The 22,939-nt window shown below is 39.7% G+C and overlaps 1 protein-coding gene across 4 annotated transcripts; it reads right to left on the reverse strand.

Annotated features, from left to right (window-relative positions):
* srpk1b (SRSF protein kinase 1b) lies at positions 1–22,190 on the reverse strand. 4 transcript variants are annotated; one of them, XM_005918528.3, is made up of 16 exons: positions 22,072–22,190; positions 21,380–21,434; positions 9,434–9,561; positions 8,274–8,382; positions 7,257–7,344; positions 7,078–7,165; positions 6,328–6,434; positions 5,995–6,160; positions 5,419–5,444; positions 5,093–5,315; positions 4,547–4,954; positions 3,811–3,905; positions 3,560–3,667; positions 2,799–2,868; positions 2,541–2,633; positions 1–1,437 (listed from the first exon to the last, which is right to left on the reverse strand). In XM_005918528.3, exons 1-16 carry the CDS (start codon positions 22,082–22,084, stop codon positions 1,253–1,255), a joined length of 1,962 nt encoding a protein of 653 aa, XP_005918590.1. In that variant the 5' UTR covers positions 22,085–22,190; the 3' UTR covers positions 1–1,252. The 4 variants fall into 4 exon arrangements, with proteins under 4 accessions (XP_005918590.1, XP_042075302.1, XP_005918589.1 ...); XM_042219368.1 differs by lacking the exon at positions 22,072–22,190 and having other exon boundaries at positions 21,380–22,062; XM_005918527.3 differs by lacking the exons at positions 21,380–21,434; positions 22,072–22,190 and adding an exon at positions 18,913–21,322.
* Positions 22,191–22,939: the final 749 nt, after the last annotated feature.

Below are 22,939 nucleotides of genomic sequence, written 5' to 3' on the forward strand. Positions count from 1 at the left end.
GAAACTTTGAAAATTATTTATTCTTACTGCCTAAAGAAAAAAAATAATCAAATGATGAGACATGGACAGTCGAGCCTTTATAGAAAAACAAGCAACATGTTTCTGATAGGACTGAAAGGAATATTACAATAACTTTAAGTACAATCTATGATTTTCACATCCAGCACCTTCTTATACACCTGAATACACACCTTTAAAGATAAAAAAAAGAAAGAACGTGTAAAAGAACTGACTGTGCCCTCACTCTGTTCCAGCTTCAAGCTCAAAAAAAGGAGAAATCAAAGTCCGACTCTTTGGTACACTGTACTGTACACTTGATGTGAATCCACCTATCGCTGGATTTGACTGTGAATGTGGGAATTAAACTTATCAGGTAAAAAAAAAAAAAAGCAACCCGGGTGTAAAAGAGCATTTGGCCAACTCATGCACGAAAAAGAGAAGGGCTCTGATTTTTTTTTCTTCCCATTATAATGTGTCAAGTACTTCTCTTAAGTCAACATAAACTAATGCTGAAGCTAAAAATCTTTACTTTCACAAGAAACCAACACAACAGTTTGGCTATCAGTGTGATTCTGAACTCCCGATGTATGACCTGCACCTGTATACAAATGTAAAAAGTTCTCTGATAACGGTGCTTTGAAAGCTACTAGCTGCTCTTCATTCCAGTAAGCAATATGTAGTTATCACTTTTGAGCTCTCTGCACTCTCTTTAAAGGCTTAAAAGCTGGTACACCTAACATGATGACGAGCAAACAGACAAATTTGACTTCTAAGTGACCTATATGATAATCGAAAGTAGCTCTGATGGTGACTGTTACAACTCTGTTAGCATCCTGTACCTTTCTGCGTTTGTAGAAAAATGTCCTTTTAAACCTGATGATCTCTTGTGTCTAAAATACAGAGAATAATGAGCAGAAGAGAAAAAGCTGGAGCTGGCAAAAAAGGGAAAATAAGATCAATAAGTTCTATTCAGCCAGTAACAAAAAGTCATAAATACTGAGAGAGTACTTTGAGCCTGTTTTATTCTCCTTCCCTAACAGAACAGAGATTCAGCAGCAGTCTGTCTATCGTCTCAATGCTTCCCGATGAATGTAAGTAGACCCGTGAAAGCCGTGACAACAGGCTACAGGCACGATGGAATCACAGGCTCTCACAGAAATGGAAGTATTTGCTTACTGTACGTTTTCAAGCTTAAGCCCTTCAAACCCATCTTATCCTTTTCACAATATGCAGCTGTGTGTGCAGGCATCCTCTAGGATGAGAGCCATGGGTGGGAGAGGCACTGGGCTGCGGTGGCTCTTCTTTCAGGCACCAGGTCCAGCATGGGAAGCAGGAAGCTGCTGAAAGAGTGGGCCTCCTCTTTGGACCACTCATACTTTTCTACCAGGACATCAAACAGACCCCAAGGCTTCAACTTGGTGATGTGCCGGAGATCACCTGGGGGGAAAACACATTTAAAATTCAATCTGCTGCTTCATCGACACAAACAATCACTTTTCGCAGTCGTCAATCACAACAATACACCTCCACATTTTAGCCAACAACTAGACAAACACGTCCCTGTTTACATGAGCAAAGTGAAGCAGGTGAACAGGTTCAGTTACCTGGAAACCACTCACACACACAACCACAGCATAAAGACAGCTCACAAAGTATACTACTTAACAAACTTTAACAAGGATACATTCCCGTCTAAAGCTCTTGTTTGCATAGAAGAGCAACAGACAACATCTTGTCTGAAGGAATCGCAACCCAGTATAAATTATGCACACCCACCAGCAGAAGGCTCTGCAGGCGGGTGATTAAAACCACCCAGAACATCACCAGCAACAATCGACAGAGCATCACTGATCCTGATGTCATGAAGTGTCTGCAGAGCCCATAGCAATGCAGAAATATCCACTGCGACTTTGCTGCAGTTTCTTCCTTCAGGCTGTGAGACTACTGAACTGATCCTCCTCGCGTCACCACAAAAATCATGTTCCATTTATTAACATAAAGACTAAAATACATTTTTTTAATATTTGATTTCTAATCTTAAAGTTTATTATACAAGCATGTGTTGAATAATGACATTTAAATGAATCTTGAATCTATTCACCACCCATGTAACTGAATATGACTATGTGGGATCACATGTCACAGAGCATGTAGGAACCATCTGAAGTGAATTCATAGGCTTCAAATCTATTTATCTCCATTTTATATTCATAACTATAATTATCCTGGTATTATACTCTTAGTGATTCTATAACAAGCCTGAGTATCTCTTGAGTAAACACGCAGTGGGATCTCTTACTGCTGCTCATGCTGCACTTTCTCTGTAGACTTTGTGGGGATAAATCCACCGCACCACCTCTATAAACTTGAAATAGCTGCACTGATTATAATTTGCTAGTTCAAACCGAGCAGATGGCTGTTCCCTTGAGCCATCAGGTGTTGGGCCTAAAATAGAAACTTCTGCACCAAATACCTGAGAGTATATTAAGGTTGAACTGGATGTAGCTGCTGCAGGGGTGGTAGCAGGCGGCCATGTTTACCTTTCTTGGTGAAAAACTCCTTGGAGTATTTGCCTGCCAAGATCAGCTTCCGAGGGACTTTGCCTAGCAGCTCGATGACCAGCGCTATGTGATCTACAGTGAGGCGGCAAAACACAAAAGCAGATGGACTTCACTATTGTTTCTTCAGTATAAGACGTAAGTCACAATATGTCGAAACGAGGTGTAGGAGGAAGCTCGTCTTTGCTGGAACTGCTCTCTAGTTAAACTTAGATATATGGATGTTTGGACCACACCAACCTTCATCTCTGGAGTAGTCTTCTCCAGAGTGGGGTTCAAACAGGTAATCTCCAGTAGCCAGCTCAAAGGCCTGAGGAAAGAAGTACATAAGAACTCGAATATAAAAAAAAGAGAGATCATACTCTCCCACTGGCTCGCTTCTAAACCCAAACTACAATTTAAAATCCTTCTCCTAAAATACAAAATCCTGAATGACAAAGCTCCATCATAAACCTAATAATGAGACAATATTGCCATACAGCACTTTGATCTCTGAGGAGAGGATTTCTTTCAGTTCCTAGTTTTCAGAAGTAGAATGGGAAGCAGTGTCTTCAGCTATCAGCCCTCTCAGTTTGGATTCAGGAGATAAGATGCCTCTTTCTTGCAAGGTTAAGTCTAATTTTTTCTTTTTGATAAAGTTTATAATTAGGGCTGAATTAGGGGATCTTACACCATCTTTTTAGATCTGCTGCTTCAGGTTAAGGTTGCTTGGAGACTTCTCACAATGACCTAAGATCTTCTCCACTCTCCATTAATTTATATCAAAACCTGTTGCCTGCTCTCTTGGACAGTTTGTGTTTTGTCCGGTTTGTTGTCCATGGTGTCTCTATATTCCTCTTTTCCATGTTCTCTTTTCCTTCAACCAGGGGTTTTGACACATATGTTACTCGTCACACTGAAAGCTTCTGCATAACATAAGTTATGTTAAGTTTGCTTTTCAGTGGGGGTTTGTGGGATCAGTTCATTTGCATACAGGTGTACTGTGTGTGAGTCTGTTTTACCATGCAGGCTGTGCTCCAGATGTCTGCTGGTGTGCTATAGCCGGCTCCTATCAACACCTCAAGAGAGCGGTACTGCCGTGTCTGGATGTCATCTGTGAAATGTTTGTGCTATAAAAACAGAAAAGTGAAGACTGGGTCACAAAATGAAAAACATGAACTTGGAAGATTTACAGTAAAAAGACACAGTGAATGTTTCAAGTTCTGCTTAAAAGTTTTTTACAGAAAAAGTTTTTATTGAATATTATACTCACCACCCAGCAGGCATTGCCGAGGTCAGCAATCTTAACCTGCAATTTGTCAGCATTGAGAGGGTCCAGGGGGTTTACTAACATGCTGCCTGTTGCTCCTGTTAAAGAGAGGAGAAGAAAGTGAAGCTGGTGTGTCTGCAGAGCAATTCTTTGCAGGATATTGTCAAGATAATTAATTATTGGAGGGCATTAGCGATGCGCACTACAGAAAAACAAAAACAAACCTTACAACCCATATTCATTGCGCCACACTGGTAAAAGTGATTTGGTGTACTCCAAATCATTTTCCAAGTCTTCTTATGGGTTACCATCCTTAATACTGCAGTGTGGTAGTAGCCATGCAAAATATTGTACCAATTTCACGAGCAATGCATTGATCAAGAGGCTTTGCATATCCAAGAGTATTACCGCCTTATAAACATGAGGTATGTCTCTGCCAACCAGTTAAGTTGTACTCTGTCCAGACGTCTCCTTTTAGAAAAGATGTCGCCACTTTATTTGAACCCATCATTAAAGTCAGAAATCGTGTTTAAAGATGTGATAATGATGTCTGACCACCAGTTCATCAATCAGTTCATCATTAAGTGAACTTTCACCCTAATTTGAAGAATATTCTAAATGGACGTATACATATCTGACAACTAAAAAACATGATTCCTCTGGTCTCAGCTGCTGTAAACACTGTATTTTAGATATCAGTTTCTTAATATACATTAATACCCCCCCCCCCCAAACTAACCATCTTGGCTGTTCTCTTCTTCATTTTCTCTTTTGGTCTCCTTTAGAGTGTCCATCTGCTCCTCTATCTTGTCTCCCTCTTTTAGCTCTACAGTGACAGAGTCTGGACTGAGTGAAGCAGGGGGACGTTGCTGCTCGGTATCAGAGTTTCCGTTACAGGATGGCCGCTCTTCTTTGTCACAAAATGCATTGTCGGTCTCTTTATTGCTTTCTGGTTGCTTTGCATCCTGTTGATCCTCCTGTTCCTCTGTACATTGCTCGGTCCCTCGAACCTCTAGACTGGTCTCATTCTCCGGTGTGGCGGCGTGGCCGTTGCAGTTGACCTCCATTCTGTTCTCCTCATCGGCCGTAACCTCCCTCTGTTCATTTAGCCCTGACGTATGAGCAGACTGCTCTTCGGGAGTCAAGTCTGGAGCAAAAAGAGAATAATTTATTTTGTAAAGAAAAATATATCTTGTGCGATCAAACATGAATTCAATCTGCAAATAAAACTAAAACTTATCGGCTGCCCTTCATGACCCTGACCAGGGTCTGTCCTCTCATTTACCTGCGTTAGTATGGTTAGTGATGTCCTGCTGCGTGGCAGACGTAGAAAGAGTGGCTGAGGACGTATCTTCAGTGTTCTCCGTAGTCTCCTCGTCATCCTCCTCTTCTCGGGTGTCGGGTAATGCTCCTCCCTCCATCTCATGTATCCTCTTTTCCTGCATCTCGGCCTGCTTTTTTTGCTTCTTCTTCATCTTCTTCTTTTTGTTCTTTGACATTTTGGCCGTCTGGGAAAGAGAGAAAAAGGATAGTTTGCATTTTGAATTCATTCAAATGTAAATTTGTACAAAGTCCTGCACAAGATCTGCTTAACACAAAAAGATAACTTACTGGTTTGGAAGTTGGGGCTGTACTCACTGCAGGAAAGAGAAAAAAAATAGAGATTTATGTTGCTGAATGACATGTGGCACATCCTCAGTCCCTCTATTATTAGTATTCTGTACGGGTGGCTGAGCTGATTCATACCAGTGCTGTACTAATAGACTGTCTGCAGTGGCACCCTGCTCAGTGAGAGTCACACTCCTCTAAGCAAGCTGGTAATTTCCATAACCAATCCAGCGGTGACTCATAGCAGCACACAGCTAAGCTCTCCACTTTTATTAAAAACATCCACAAACACTCTAGTCTCTGAATACGTACATGGCATACACTGGATTACATCATAGGGTTGGAAAAACATTTTATTCTGAACTTCTTGTTTGTGCTTCTTCACACAATCTTAAAATAAACTACTTGCAGTGACAGTTCTCTAATGGCATTATTTGGAAGATTATGGCTCACCGCCACATAAATACATCTGAAACACCTCAAGTCACAGCACCTGGTGACAAACCTAAACAGCAAATCTCCTAGTTGTAAGCAGCAAGTCAATCAAACCACAAAGATCTGAATGAGAAAGGTTGTGACCTGCAGAACCCGAGGGAGGTGCGGTGCCAGTCTTCTGCCACTGAGTAGCTTCAGCAGCCATCTTCTTGATGTAGGGCTCATTCACAGTGAGCAGAATGTTCTCCGGTTTGATGTCTGTGTGTATGATCTTACACTTGGTGTGGAGATAGTCTAAACCCTGCAGAACCTGTAGTTCAGAAAAGTCAGATTCAGGGTTAAAGGTGAACGTCTCCCATAATATCAATTAAAGTGCATCATTCATGATGGCAGATAGTTTTGATATAACCATCTTCTTCACTGAAAGACAAACACTTTTCTCCCACTAGAACCTGTCTGTGTTTTGCTGTTCAGTACCTGTCGTATGATGCTTTTAACACAGGGCGAAGGCAGCCCTTGATAATTCGACTTAATAATCCACTTAAGCAGGTGGTACCCAAGTACTTCAAAGACCATACACACATCTGGAGAAATGGAAGTCAAGGACTGAAATAGTGTTTACAAATTAGAGTTTTTCTATATCAACTAGTGCACACGAACACACACACACAATCCCATGTTTTCTTCACATCACACACACAATCTCCATCTACTGCTTCACTACTAATTTAAAGGATGTCTAGACAGGATACAGCGCAGAGCTCTAAGACAGACGGAGATAGCATGAGCTTCACTATATCAAACACTGTCACACTGAAAAGACAAAGTTCAAATGAATGTCTGAACAACAAATGTAAATATGGAGTGTAATTAAACTGCGATATCCTGACTTTCCAATGACTGTCAGTCTAAATGCATCTTGTCAGCATGTCTGCACTGAAGCACAACAACACAGATGAGCTAAATTCACATCCAGCCTGAGGTGGTGTGGTCTTACCCTTGGACGTTCATCACTACTGTAGTTAATTGGCCTGGAAATGAATGTAATCATTATGCCCATGCCATCAAACTGAGACAACAACAGCAGGAAGGACAAGGGCAGTTAGCAATTAAGCTGCCTTCCTTAACAGAATGATCAGGCATCAGCTGATAGAGTCAGGAAACTGGTTAGTTTGCACCACTTAAAGGATAATGTTTCATTTGTGACAGAGTAAAAATATAGGATACGAGTTCCATTCATGCCAGAAATTTTGAAGTCATCTAGCAGCTGCACTACTTTCTCTCTGTAAGGGTCACTGGGATCTGTGTTTCTCACCTGGAGAAATAAAAAAAGAGATACAATCGGTGATGTGAGCTGTGGGATATCTACATTATGAGTCTGTGTGAAGTAAAGTGCTGTGCCTTACTGATTTCAGCAGCTTGATTTCATCCAGAGCAGTCTCAGTGTAATGTTCAGCACTTTTTACAACCTTCATGGCCACGAAGCGCTTTTCCCTGGAAATTACATGGACAAAATCAGTGAGTAAAACACATTATACAGTTCAGTGTATGCTGCATTTGCTTAAAAAGACTGGGGCTATGCTAGAATTCTATCACCATCTTATACCTATTCTGTCTAGTAGTAAAATTACTCTTACACATTTTGTACATCATCATTCATATAATGATGTATGACACTAACACGTTTTTTAAACAATAATAATAAGTTTTTAAAAAGAAAAGAAACAATTAAACTAAAATAAAAAATAAAATAAAATGTCATGCCCCCATCTAAAACACTGATTTCTAAAATTCTCTCTTTGATGTTTAAAATATTGTAAAAACAGGTCTCCAACTCCTGATGAATAAATCTTTCTGAAGCCTTAAGAGATCTCCCAGACCATATCCAACAACATATGATATGTAGGAGCATCATGTTTCAACCTAATCATAATGCATTTATTGCTGCTGTCAATAGTAATTGTAACAGATATTTACCAGCTGACCTCTCAGACCCTGCGGTATCAACCGGATCAATGCAACCTTTGACTCTCTTGCAAGATTTTGGTGAAATAGCTTCTTGGACAGAAGCAGGGTAAGTGCAAATGAGTCCCAATTCGTGTACCATGTTTTTCCAATATATATTCGGGTAACCTGGGCAGATTTTTGCCATCATTTCTGGAATTCTGAACGAATCGAAATACAACCTTCAATCTGAAGTGCTATAGTGCATATTTCCTTCCATTTATCTGGTAATATTTCTGTCTGAAATTCAGCATCTCAACTTACATAAGTCTGATCAAATGTTAGCCACACTGGTGTCTGAATTACAGAAACGCACATTGATCTCTAAAAGTAAAATCTCTTTAATAAATAAATCAGGTTGTCAGGTGATTAATTCTAAACACAGAAAAATTAATAATATTTTGTGAAAGCAAACTTACTGGATATCCCAGGCCAGCCACACAGTGGAGAAGTGACCCCAGCCAAGCTTACGGATCACATGGTATCTCCCATTGAACAGATCTCCAATCCTCACATGGTGATATCCACCTGACCAAAGGCACATGCATTGTCAAACAATGTATACAAAATATCCTGCAGGAGGATTTCGCTTAAAGGTTTTACTGTTCATGCAATTAGCCTGAAATGGGTGAAACTAAACTAAAGTGGGGTGGTGTTTTCTGTTTGTTTCTATGCAAAGAGCATTTTTTTGGGGGGGGGGGGTTGGTTCATTTCTTCTCGGTCAGTTAATGTCAGTGATGTGAGGACACAAAACTGGTGGGTACAGACACGCATAACAGAAGCAAGTCCTAATTGCAGGTGTTGAAGGTTGAATGAAGACTGAGAGCATCCAGATATGATATGACTGGGATGGTTAGATGAAACTTTATTAATCCCTCGGGTGGGTTCCTTCGGGAAATTCAGTTTCCAGTAGCAAAGCACCAAAAGAAGTTGCATGTTACAGATACATTAAGGGGGATGAGAGTAGGGATATAAGCATAAATACACCATATATACACATATATAGATACAGAATATACAATATGGATAAATAGGATTGCTCATTTGAGTGAGTATATTGCACAGTGATTATTGCACAGTCAAATATAAGAAAGAGACAAAAAACAAATATTGCAAATATTGCACCGTGTAGAAAAGCCCCTACAACTCAGTTGTTCCCGCCCTCCCTTGTCCCCCTGTTTCTCCTCCCTGAGGTGAAGTGTTGATAATATATTATCATCATCATCAGTAAAAAGGTTTACAGAGTTTAAAACTTGTAACATTTTAAGTGTTACATAAAGCCTGGGTGGCATGTTCACCAGCTTTACATCTATACTGGACAACACTGGAACTTTGTTTTGGCTCCAGTATAATGGTGGCTTTGAAGCATGAGAAGACGACAGCCTGTCTGAGAGAGGTGTTGAAGATATTTCTGAGGATGTGTTAGCTGAGACCCAGTTTTTTCTTGGGACACTTTAGTTTGTCTGCTTGGTTGAGTTCCTTCATGCATTTAAAAAAAAGAAAAGAAAAGAAAGAAAAAAAGGACACCCCCCCCACACACAAACACACATTTCATTGTAAAGAGTAAGAGAGATCGTACCCCTGCAGTAGTCATTGGGGTCCTCCTGTTCATCGTCATCAGAGCCCAAGATCTCTTCATCCTGCTCTGGTAACGGAGACTCTGCCTGACCTGGCTGAGAGCCGCCTCCACGGCCATGAGGCTCTGGTCTGGATGAAGAAGAGAACCAGAGAGACAGGGGTGGTAAAACAGACAGGAAAGTGTGAAATTCAGGAACATAAATGACAGGAAGAAAGGGAAGTGTGAAAGAAAAAACATTGACGGCTGAAAAGCTGGTGAAAGATGATGTCAGACTGGCTCACAAAGATGGATGTCAAAGAGTTTACAGCAAGGTTTTATCCAAAATAAACTCATGAACAACATCAAGGACCAGGATAAATTCTCAATCCACTAAAAAGTACAAGTCTAATGTTTCTGTGATGACAGCCATTATGGAAAGGGTCTGAGCTTCAATGTATTAATATTGATGTAAGCCAGGATACTTTTGACCCTGTCTGGATCAGAGAAGATTCAAAACAAATTCAGACTTGTGCACCCAATTCTTGTTTTTTAAAATCATTAAAGATGTATGCTGTACAATCATTCCAATCAATTAAAGGAAATCATTAAAATTAGCATGAAATTCATATCCAAGGTGAGTGGATGTAAACCTCTGAGAACAACTACACATGAGTAGTAATCATCTGACTCTACTTGGTTACTTGTTATCAACTGAATAACAAGTAACCACAGTTAGCGTGTATTTTGAGAAAGAATAAGTTAAAGTGAAATGATGTCATGTTAAGCTCCTTAATTTCCAGTAGCCAGCAACACAATGCTGCAGTGGTTAGCAGATCGTGGTCCTGGGTTTGTATCCGCCGACTATTCTGTGTGGCAAGTGAATGTTCTCCCCGTGCCTGTGCAGGTTCTACTTTGGGAACTCCCTCTATGTGTCATGGTGCATCCCGGAATAAGTTGGAAGTTAAAATTCGAGTTCCCAGTTGGAATTAAAAAAATTGTTTTTCCTTGCTTTTCCTGGTACACGCCAAATCCAACATCCAAGTTCCGAGGTATCTGGAACGCAGCATTAAGGTGCAGGCATACCCTTTGCATTGGTCACTTCATGTGCTGCCGCAAAGATGATCATGCAATCACTTCTATTTATGCTCGGTATTAAGGTGGAGACAGCCACTGCAGTATTCACCTGAATAATAGGTGTCCCCACTCAGACAATATAGCAACATCAGCGCTGACATATGAAGAGAAGAACTCAAAACCACAAGCTAGCACATTGCCGAATGCTTTTCCACAAAGTCTCATCTTTTCAAACTATTGCAACATCCGCTCCAATAGAATATGTAAACTTCTGAACCTCTGCTCTGAAATATCAATAAAATGGTGGAAAAAACTGACGGTAAGAAGGCCTTAGGCTTCTAAAAGACTGGCGACCTCTCCAGGCTGTACCCCACCTTCTAGCCTATGATAGCCGGGGTAGTCTCCAGCACCCTCTTAACACTGAACTGGATAAACAGAAGAAATAGATGGTTGGAAAAGGAAATGGATATTCAAAATCATCATTAAATCTACAAGTTACAAAGAAAATACTTTATTTATTTATAGGATTGTGTATTTTTAAAAGTAACATGGGGCACTTTTTTCTAAAGTGGTGACTTTATACATACGTTTACATGCCAAAACCATTTCTCCCCGCCCTAGGAGGTCTGACAAGCGCATCACAGATATTTACTCACTCCTGAGAGTCCGAGGAATTTGGGTCAAAGTGACTTCATTTAAATATTAGGTTATACACATTTAAAAAAACAAAACAAAAAAAACCCCAAAAAAAACAATAACGCAAAGTGAAAATGTTTTAAAAAAAATTGAAATGCAGTAGTATTTTGTTTTTGAGCAGTTTTTTCATCACACTGTAGGTGTACAGAGACGTCGGTCAGGACAAGAACAATGCAGTACAAAATTGGATCAGAGAAGCCAAGTGGCCTGGTTAGCAGAGCTGCTGCGAAGCGAGGCATTTTCAACTTATAAATTCTTTCTTATTTTACCTCCTGAGAGTCCAAAGCCTTTTTAACAATTAGAAAAAATTACATTAAAAGAGCAAAACATGTATTTTTCCACAAAAACATATTTCCCCCCCCAAAAAAACATGCTTTAAATTATTCCCGTGCTTTACTTTATTATATTACTGTTATTTTCAGTTATTTAATATATTTATTATTATTATTTGGCTCCATTTTAATATCTAATCTTCCACAGGCTTCCCTTAATTCAGTTTGTCATCCTTCTCCTTTCAAGTAATATTAGACATAATTTACTCAACTCCACTGTAGCACATTTCTGGAGTAGCATTTGAAATAAATAATAACAGCATGAAAGCAAGTGCCAGCATCAATGAGAGAAACTGATGTAAGCTCTTAAGCTCCAGAATCTATTTTGTTTTTTAGCTACACACAGGATGTAAAGCAGAAAAAGAGAAGAGGTGCGTGACTTGTGTTTCCTGAAAAACACCACACAGAGACTGAAGCATCTTACTTTGCATGGCAACTGGATTCTCGCAAGATTTACAAGATCATGAACTTTCTAAGCTTTGAGCTACGTGTGTGTATTTATACCAAAGTGTGCAACAAGAAACTGCAGGCCAATAAGGTAACAACCATTATGGGTCTTCATAATGTCACCATTTCTAATGCAATTTTATCTTTATTTAAATATGAATTATAATAATAATCTACTTCAATACTTTTGACGTAATTACCTACAATTTGAATCCATAGTGTTAGGTTGTAGAGCATCACCAAAAACAATGTAGTGATGTACTGCACTAATATATAATATCACCAAAGAGAAATACCATGTAGTTAAATATATGATTTAGGCTCACGATAGTTAACTGAGCAGGATGTGCAGTGGTTATCTAAAAATGGCTAACTGCATATTAAAAATGAAGTCTACAGGTGCTCATACTGGAAAATTCAAAGTGAAAGAGACACAGTGTTTATTAAGTCAAACATGTTAAACAAAGGCCCCTGAAGAATGATTTAACAGCATGTCACAGTTTCTTTAAGCTTCAGCTGCTGAAAACAAAAACAATTCTCTTGCTTTTCCAAGAGCGGCACAATGTTTGACTACTGACTATGTAAATGGTTATATAAAGTCAAGCCTCAACAAAATCTAAAATCAGAATAAATTAAATAATCAGCTAAATCTAAGTAACCATTCCTCCAGAAATAAGAGCATCAATAAAACCAAAGTGCTTATAATGGGCTACCCTATTTCCCCCCGGTGACGGTACACTGTGGAGGTAAGTAAGATAAAAGCTCACTGCTTCCAGCAAGAAATGTTTTCTGTATGCAGTGCAGGCAGATGCTTTTCCTCACAGCTGACAGACTCTTTCTTTATAATACTTCCAGCCTTGAATAGATGTTCCAATCTCACATATAAAATCTCTTATGATCTCAGGTCTAAGCAGATTCATTTATCCAGCTAATGTACAATGTTGGAGCTCAAGCGTAACAGCATGTTGTTCACATAGATTTGCAGCTAATTAAAGGAAGTGACAGGATAATAAGCAGCTGACATTACTGTGCACCCTCTGAAAAAGAAAATGTGTGGAGATGCTAAATTTGCTTCGGTCGGTACTTTATCGTGTTCCAGTTGCGATCAATTTTAAAGTAATTAGGATTAGTGTGCATAGCTAATCAGTTCATTGGCTTAGGTCAGAGCAGGATGACCACTGTGGATGCATCTTAACAAAATGTGCCCGCAAAGCTGTGTCACGTTTAGTTATTTGTTCAACTCAGCTGTTTATTACTGCTCCTTAGGGGAGGAAGGCAATTATAATGTTGAGCTTAAGTCAGAACTGCAGAGATTAACTAATTAACCAAAGTCCTTTTCTACAGTGACAAAAAGTAGCTTGGAGTTCAAGTAGGTGAAATTAAAATAGGCTTTCTGCTTGGAACCTGACCACTTCTGCCTTTATGATGCAGGTGTATAAGAGAGGAGAAGATACAAATGCAGCCAATGAAACATGTACCCAGTGCACTTTCTATTTGCATATCTGCCAACACAGTACAACAGATCTGTGATATTTTAAATATCACAATAACACTACAGGCCTGCTGATATCAGTCTAGCTGCTGTGTGTGGGAGGTATCCTCAAAGAAAAAAAGAATAAGACAAAAAGGTTTTGTATCATTACTCGTTCTGCGTCTGCATTACACATTCACCCGCCTGCGGTGAGAATTCCTCCTGAAAAGGTGTCACTGAAATGGGCATACGCGCATTTTTTCCTGCCCTCTGATTGGACTGTATGCACCCCTGAAAATTTTTGGGTCCCCTTAGATTTGATTGCAGTATTCAAGTGAATAAACACCAAAACCGCACTACTTTTAGAGCTGACAACTCCTACAAGGTGAATTTCTATTATGACTAACAGAAGCGTTCCTGCCTCCAGACTTTGTGCACATTACTGCAAGAAATATGAACACAAACAGTCTGATGAAGGCAAAACAAAACTAAATTTGCTTGCTTTCTCAGAGCAAACAGAGCACAGTCATTGAGCGAAACCATTCAAAAGGCCTAACTCCTTTCATTCCTAATATATAAATGATGAAAAGCAAAACAGATTTGTATCAAAAGTAGGTGAGGGTGGTCTCTGCCTATGTAGCTACTCATAGAAAAACCTGGATATTATTCTAATAGTCCTGAAACAACATCTTTATATTTGGACATGTCAAAGCTAGTGAATAAGGGTACAGGGGATGTCAATAAATGTCATCTTTATGGAGGAAAGTGCTAAAGTGACAACGACAATGAACAAAAACAGAAAAAAGAAAAGAAAGAACCGATTCCAAGTTTCTAAGCTTCTTTTGTACTGTTTAAACACAATGAAGGGATTTTTATATGTAGATCCATGACATGTCAATAAAGAGAACTACATCAACATATTTATGCTGACAGTTTTTAAATCAGCCACAAAGTTTTTTTGGACATTGAATCCAAAGACAAGATTCTTAACTAAAAATAGCTGACAGCATTAGGACAGAAAGGGGGAAAGAAATGTGGAGGTTAGAAACCAATGCCTGCATGTAAACCAGGAGAAGAAAAAAAAATGTAGCACGACCTCCAACCGATCAAGAGCATTCACACATTTGAAGCCAAAACACAGCAGGCAATCATGCTTTTCCAGATCACGTATCTAAGTTTGTTTGGTCCCCCCCCCTTTAACTGCGGTACGACGACACTTGGACCGAGACAGTTCAATGACCTCAGATCACACGACAAAAACCTGGATACATCAAGGACTTCTGCAGCACTGGAAACACCTGGACGTGAGTCATATCTCGTCTGGAGCTGTCAACAAACGCATACACACTCATCCTACTCTTACCTGCAAGATGCACGGATACCCATGGGATGATGCAGGGAGGAGGCCCAGAGAAGAGAGGGTGTAGGTGCTGAAAAAGCCTCTTACTCCATCCAACAGGAGGAAAAGAAAGAGGTATTAGAGGTTCAGAAAAGGGATGGAGAGAGTTAAAAAAAAGTACAAGTGGAGGAGAAGGAGGAGAAAGCGATCAGTGCTGACAACTGAAAAGCAGTGATTATAACAGAAGAGAGCAGAGAAGAGGAGAGAGGATGGATCAGAGCAGTGATGGGGAATACGAGCGAAGAGAGGAGAAATGTAGAGGCTCAACTGCAGGCTGAGCACTGAGGCTGAGTCCTGGAGCGCAGGGTACCACTGCACACTCCCCGACTCTCTCGCTCACTTTTTCCTCTCACACATTCACGTCTCTCTTTCTCTCCGTCTGACCGAGAACTCTCCTTGGCTGTCGTCAGCCTCTGGCCCAGCCCTCTTTCGCCGACAGCTGGGACATGATTGGATGATACAGCCCAGCACTGCATTGCAGGTGAGGGACGACATCAACCCCCCACACACACACATACACAAACCAAACTGACCAAAACAACACTGTTCTCTATTCCCCCTCTCTGTCTGTCGATCACCATTGCGCTTGCCTGTTATTCAACAATGCTTCACTTACTCATATTTGCACGGAAACATCAATGCTGCAGTTTATTGTGCAATCATCAGACCTTACTCATAGAAAGGCAGACTTTCAAACTGTTGGACGATTCATGTAATGGGGAAGGAATCAGCTAGGTATCCGCAACTTGAAATGCTACTGCACTTCACAAGTTTCTGGAGCTGTATTGGAATAGCTTTGCATGACTTGGGGCCATTTTTTTGTGATTGGCCATTTAACATATTCCAACAGCGCACAATGAGATTGCTGAACCTTCTTCTCCCTCCACACATATACTTGCTCACAGTGAAAATGAATACCAACAACCTGAGGGACATGAATGATTTAGCAACTTCTTTCCAACTTCTAACATACACATAGGGATAAATGATCAACATGTTGTACAACGTGTAACACGTACTGAAGTTACTAAAGAAAACCTTTTAAAATAAAGATAACGTACACTGTATGGGCTCTGGGATACCTCAGAACCCAACAGTATTTAACAGGTCTCCAGTGCATTGCAATCGTAGTTATTCTGATAAGAATCTCAAAGCAGCGGAGTATTGTCCTTGTTAACGCAACCAATGTTAATTTTGACAACAAATTCTGGTTTTGTTTTAGTCCGTTTTTTGACTAAAACCTGAAAATTTTAAGTCAAATTGTAGTTAACTAAATATCATAAGATTACAGTAGATGCAATCTAAAGTTGATTTAGTTGACTAAAAAATATAAAATGTTAAAGTCTGTTGTGTTTTTACAGATGAGAGTTGCTCCATGCAATTTACGAAGCATCTTAGATTAAGATTGGAACACTTCCAAATTCGTCCAACCTTTCTACACAACCTAATTTGTTCTGAATCTCACCAGAATTTTTTCATCCCATTTCTATTCATTACATTTCACAATAGTTTTTGTCCTCGCGCATTAGCTTTTATTTAGTCATTGTCTTGTTATTTGTCAGAATAACAGAAACTATGAGTCAACGAAACAATTCAGCAATGTTGCTTTACAGCCAATTATCTAAATTAGCAAGATAAAATTATACAAAAGTACAAAATAAAAGTTATCTCTACAAAAGCAGACAGCTATGAGTACCATGTTTGTGTTGTTGAAGATATCTGAGACAGTAAATTAGATACAACTACAGAATAATACAAAATCTGGACAATGCAGCAAATCCACCTTCGTTCTATATATGAGAGTTACTTGGTTTGTACTCGTCCCCAGAACACACATGAAAATCTAGTAGAAGTAAAAGCATAAGTGTCAATAGAGAAATGTGTGATAACTGAATCTCATTTCTCTGCTGCAGTTTCAGATTTGTTATCATGTGCACACAATTGAATGCAACCTGGTCAATTACAATGAAAAGCTGTGAAAAAAAGAGCTCTATAAACTTTGCGCAGTCACTTTGAAGTTCAAAACAGTTTTCTGTGTTTCAGTGACTGCTGCCAGTTTTTATTATACATTGAAAAATAATCAGATAGTGTTTTTATCCAACAACAACAACCAATTCAGGAACCCACTGACTGCCATCTAATAACTTAACCCTCTAGGCCACAATGGTTAATCCTTTTGGTGGGGTAAGCAATTGTCGGGATAGCTGATATCTAAAAATAAATAAATAAATAATAAAAAGCTAAACTGTGGTCATGAAATAACTGATTATCTTGAGATCACGCTGCAGCCAGTGCATTCCCTGTGTTGTTCTCCCTGCAGACCTTTCGTGTTCATGCCAAAGCCTGCTTACATATATTAGGTCTAAACTACTTGGTCTAGAAAGCCTCTGGAACCAAAACTCTTATCTACACTCCTGTTTTTAGGGATTAAAGCAAACATAACCACATGCCAAAATTTGAACAGCCACAGCTTCAACAAAACTGGTCACCCTGAGCTGACTGTTTAACTCTTTTGTACACAAAGACCCAATAAATAGTCTGTAAATGTGTTATTCCGTTATTGTCCGTCAGAGAGACAAAATCTAAAAAAAACTGCAATCACTTTACATGCCCGTCACTTCTGAGCACACATCTGATCTGACATAATGTGTTAGCATCTCCTGCTTTCTCCTAGCCAAACTTTTTCCACCCATCCAGCCCTATCAGATCGTTAGAGCAAAACAAACAAGGGCACACAGAAGCAGTGGAGCTTGTGAGGATGGAGTATGGCCAAGAAGTTTAGCTTCCCTACTTGCTCCTTCGAAATGAAATCAATGCAAAATGCCTCGGCAGCAAAATGAAACAGCAGCAATAGGTATCTGTGCCGAAGGCCTCAGGGTGCAGTGCAAACAAAGTGTAAATGCGTGTGGTGCAGCATTTTGCCTTAAGCACTCGAACACCTACTGAAGGCATACGAGTGAAGCAAAGGATGCTTGTTAATGTCTTCAAATCTTCCTCACAGAAATTATTTACATCTACCTGCTGTGTAAGCACCAACTTTATATAATATGTTCTTTCCGATATTCAGAGCTATGTGGGTTAACTTTACAGAAATTTGTCTTAATAATAGAGACAGTGTTTTATGTTACACGCAGAGTTTTTTTGTACAAACAAGGTTTCCAAGCAGCCTGAGAAAGACACAGAGGGAGGGAGAGGCCAACACACCACTACTTAAACCACTGCAGATTTCCATGGTTCACAAAAACAAATCCCTCCATAAAAACAGCTGAAACACCGACATTTTCGAGGCCTGATGTGACCCACCTCCCCATGACACCCAACACACACAAAAAACACCCCCCAAAAAATACTCATGTTTATGTGTATTTATTCTGCTTCTGACAAGACGGAAGAAAGAACAGTGGTTAACCTACAGCATGAGGACAAAAAGAAAGCAAGAGAGAGAGAAACAGAGCAACACAGAGCTGTAGTCAGCTGCAGATGATGAAAGATTTGATGTGTTATGTAATGAACTGCAGCAATGGCTGGAAGAGAAAAGGGAGCAATGAAAGCAAAATATAACAGAGAGCAATGGTGCTGGAAAATATAATAATGGCTATTCGTGTTCAGTCGCCTGAGAGGACCGCAGTCCTAAAATTAAAATCTGAGGCACAGAAATTTGCAGGGAAAAAAAATGTTTCCTGTCTGACGTGATGCAAACAAACAAGAAAACAAGTCTGCAACTGAAACAAGAAATAAAATTTTAAGGGAAGCAGAAATAAGGTCCTGTGTGACAAGCATAAATCTTCCAATCCTGTTCTCAGTCACTTGTAAAAGGACTAAGTGAAACACATGAACAGGCAGTGAGGTGCTTAGTAAGGCAAAAGCCTGAACGTGCTCCCTAATTTAAAACAAAAATAAAGGGGAAAAAATGGGATCAGAACATCAGTATGTCAGCCAAGCTCTGTCTAAACTAGCAACACAAACTCATACACACACACTAAAACACTACTCTGACTCCCATCGTGGCAGATTAAAGAACCAGAACATGCATGCTCCAAGTCTGACTCGCTTCCTACAAGAGAACTGCAGCACTACTCACTTGCATGTTAGACCGCTGGCAAGCTTCACTACAGCTGAATTGATGGAGAAGATCCAGTCCAGAAGCCACATGACTAAGAAGACACTAGCCTAAAGCTTTGTTACACAAGTCTATGATGAACTAAAATAAGCGCTGGCAAAGGTCTTTTTAAAGCTAGATTAAGACTTTTGTGACCTGAGACCAGGTCCGTGTGCTCTCCGCTGGCTCTTTAACTGTACACTAGCTGCTGTGTCCTTTCAGCACAGCAGCCCCAACAGAGCGACTGACACAAGAGAGTGGGAGGGAAGGACCACGATGGGAGTAAGGGTGAGAGAGAGAGTGAGAGAGAGAGAGAGATGAAACAAAAAGAGCCAGATAGTGCAAAAGGGAGACAGAGTAAGAGGAAAAAAGTGGAAAAAGAAGATTTGATCCATCCTTGAATGGTTTCTACTTGTGTGTTGGTAAGTGAGCAAGTAAGCACTTTCTTCTGAACACCTTACACTGTATAAAAGATGGACGTAGCCACCATGATGACACACACTGGTTTCTGAAGTCCCGTGTAGAAGCTTCAAGACGAACGCTTTCACTGTCTCTGTGCTTTGAAACGAGTGAGTGGTGGATCTGATGGTGAAACCAAAAGCTCATTGGTTAAGCACTTGTCAATCATTAACCAAGTTGTTAGCCTCCTTTTTTGGCATTTAGAATAACCCAAATTTACAAAACTGACCTAATGTTTTATTCAGTAGGACGTGAAATGAGCAACTGAGTGTCGAGAAAGTGTTTCTAGATCTCCTGGCAGAGGAACATCTTCCCTCTGCTATCACTCTTTGCTAGAATGTCGGTCGAAGGCTTTTCCACACTGACTTCATTTTTCTTCAACTGGATGCTACTTCCATCTTTTACACTGTCTATGCTGAAAATACATGCAGTGCATCATTGTTTCATGTGCAAAAAGTTTTCAAGGGTTGTAGCAAATTTTAATGACTGTCACACAGCAAAAAAAACCCAAATCAAATGAATCACAAGAACAGGAAGTTAAGCCCAAAACTGACATCTTGTCAGTAATATTAAAATCATGTTTTAGGTCAATACAAAACAATATAATATGGGCTAATTCAAAATCCTGCAGCCTGAGCAATCATGCATCCTCCAGATTAAAGAACAAAGGGACCATTCAGCCTGTGATCTGCACAGATTTCAAAAAAGCACCTGTGATGGTGTGGGGACATTAAGCTGGATAATGAGTCCACTAGGGTCCTCCAGGTGATTCTGTCATCAGACAGTGAGGACAAAGGTTCGTGCCTGCCTGTTTTTTGTGACTGTGGAGACTTGACTATGGAGAATTTACATTGCAATGCACCAACTACACGTGCGTCCCAGCAGCGGACTTCAACGAACTATAACAGAAATGACTATTCGACCAACGGTACTCTAACTGTCCATGTCCATAATCCATTATAATCAAAGCCTTACTATGTATACACGTGCAGATGTAACATGTACATATGTGAAGGCACCATTAATGCTGAATGCAAGCTTTTTGCTACCATCTTCATGACAATTTCAGGAAAGGTTATTCCAGCATAACAATGTAAATGTTTTCAACGTGTTGCTGGCAACCAATTCAAAATAATGAACACATGTATGGATTTTAAAAAATTAAATAAATAACCAAAGGTCTCCGTTTCAACATGTGATGCATTGTCTTGCACAGCTGTCTCAAAATGAAAATAGAAGGTGTAAACACACAAATGTATCTGTGGTTGCATCAGGAATCCAGCCATGTATCCACTGTATGAAAAAATCTGCCAGATCAAACTGCGGCGCTATCCGCTGTCACGACCCCTTGTAAATAAGAGAGCAGCCAGAAGTAGCTTTTATTGTTTAACATATGTCTTAAAGTAGCATCTGTATTCCAAGTGGTATTTTTAGTTAAATATATGCAAATACATTTTGTGTGTTCTGTTTTGTTTTTTTTATACACATAACACGTGCATATGCATACATATACAGCTGAATACACAACTGTCTGTAAACATCTATAGCTTGCAAATGTTATACACTCCATACACACATATATTTGCCTTTTTGTGCCTTCATTAGGTTGCTGTTTAAAATCTATTCTCCTCTGCCCTTAATGTTATAAAGGTCAAATAATGCACTTTAACCACGGTGATAAAGTTTATAAAACTGTCACGAATTGTGACAAACCATGCACTCAAACTATCTGAAGCATCAATATGTTTAAAATTGACTCAAAAACCCTCAAATATCAAAGCCCTTTCTCTATAATTATGAACTAACTTAAAATTATCTTCAATTATAAAGCGTTACAATGTGATGCTGCAACTATCAGTCTGCGTTGCAAATGATCGAATAAGAGCCAAATGATAGAAAGCAGCCGAGCAGTGTTCAGGACTGAACACTGAACACATAATATAAATTAACTTGTGGTGTAAAAACAAGAGAAAGGTCCATCTTCACTTACTTTTTGCCAGGTTTCCGGGGCTTTGTCCTCTTCTTCCTTGCTTGCATCGCTAGTACTAAAGAGCAGAGAGGAAAGTGGTACAACATAAAGCACAGCTCCAAATATAGCAGCTGTATCTTTATAACACGACACCATGTCAAAAGCCGTTTTCGTGACTTTTTATTCCAGGGAGTGCTGGTGTAACTCGTAGTTCAAACTTATATTAGCAACAAATGAGGCTAGCAGGTTACTCCGCCTACGTAAATAGACAGAAAACCGGCCTCAGGGGTGTGTTGCCTCACATAAAAGAGGCATTTTAAGTTAGCTGCTAATAGCCAACTTGGTGCTTTTCACAGTGAATGTGATATTTCCCCTTTCTCCATTATCATGTGGACCCCTGGTAAATTTTATTTAAAGTTTTTGGGACTGTGTGTATCATTTATACTCTAATTCGGATCGAGACTTTCCGCATACTTTGTCCACCATCTAATCTACTATCTGACGGCTATAGCTAGCATACTGTTAACACATACACAGAGAGAGCAGAGCGCATGGTCCACTTATACTTTCTGTCAGTTCTTAACGTTTCTTGTTATAACATTAGTTGTTACTATCGTTTCAGCAGACAACTGGCCTGATAAATGTCGAAAAGAAAAGCGTATCTCCTACAAGAATCCGTATAAAAAGCATTTTGCTTCAGTTAGCTACGTTACCCTTTCTTTCCATGCTGAAAACCAGTCAGGGCATATGCTGCGTTCGAGGACTGTTGGAAAAGTGAAAACTCTAAAGTGCGCCAAAATGACCAAACAGAGCGGATATGCGTTTGTTCCTGGGGGCAGTGTCCGTAGATACCGCCTTCGATCGCATTAAGTATCTTTTGTCAAATAAATTTAGCGCTCAGCACTTCATTTTGGAATTCCTTGCTAAGTTTGATTGTTAGCTTTACTGTTTATTGTTGTTTATTTTTGCACTGAAAAGTCGCACTTCTTCCATGAAGAAGAAAAGCTTCCCTGAGGAAATACTCATGAGTATTTTGGATTTTAATCATTACTTTTCCCCTTCATCTTAAAGTTTGGGCTTTTTATAAATCAGGGAGAGCCTACAAAGTGCTGAGAGCATCAGAGAGAAGCATCAAAGCAGCTATCAACCTGAGAGGAGCACTGAGTCAGCACTCTGTTTGCATGAAAAACCATCATTTACTTTTAATTATCTAAAATGCCAAGCTGGGTAACAAACTGAAGTCTTGTACTTCTTTTACTAATAATTATTATTTATTTGCTTCTTTAATACTGGGGAAACATTCAACTGACTTATACTTGGTATTTAACTCTGATGCTTCACAAGTGTCACAGCTTGGGTGACCAGGTGTCCTTTTTATGTGGGAATGAATGCACTGCATTTTTATCCCTTGTCCCACAATTTGACTGATTTTGTAGGCCAGGCAAATTTTTAAATCCTGGCTTTTGCACTGTGGATATGGTGGGAATGCTTTGCTGTTGTACTTAGTAGCAGGTTAGCCCGTCTAATGCCATACTCATTAGGGAAAGTCACTACAAAGTCACAAGCTTTGGAGATTTTGTT

This window comes from Haplochromis burtoni, unplaced genomic scaffold (genome assembly GCF_018398535.1).
Source record: "Haplochromis burtoni strain Fernald_Lab_line unplaced genomic scaffold, NCSU_Asbu1 Contig_32, whole genome shotgun sequence".
In the NCBI taxonomy this organism is placed as follows: domain Eukaryota; kingdom Metazoa; phylum Chordata; class Actinopteri; order Cichliformes; family Cichlidae; genus Haplochromis; species Haplochromis burtoni.

Excerpts from the sequence above, each read along its gene's own strand:
- srpk1b (XM_042219368.1), bottom strand. The coding sequence starts at position 21,465 with ATGTTGTACCACTTTCCTCTCTGCTCTTTAGTACTAGCGATGCAAGCA. Across the intron at positions 7,345-8,273 it reads TGGCTGGCCTGGGATATCCA|GGAAAAGCGCTTCGTGGCCA; the intron begins GTAAGTTTGCTT and ends TGTAATTTCCAG. Across the intron at positions 5,445-5,994 it reads ACCTCCCTCGGGTTCTGCAG|TGAGTACAGCCCCAACTTCC; the intron begins GTCACAACCTTT and ends TCTTTCCTGCAG.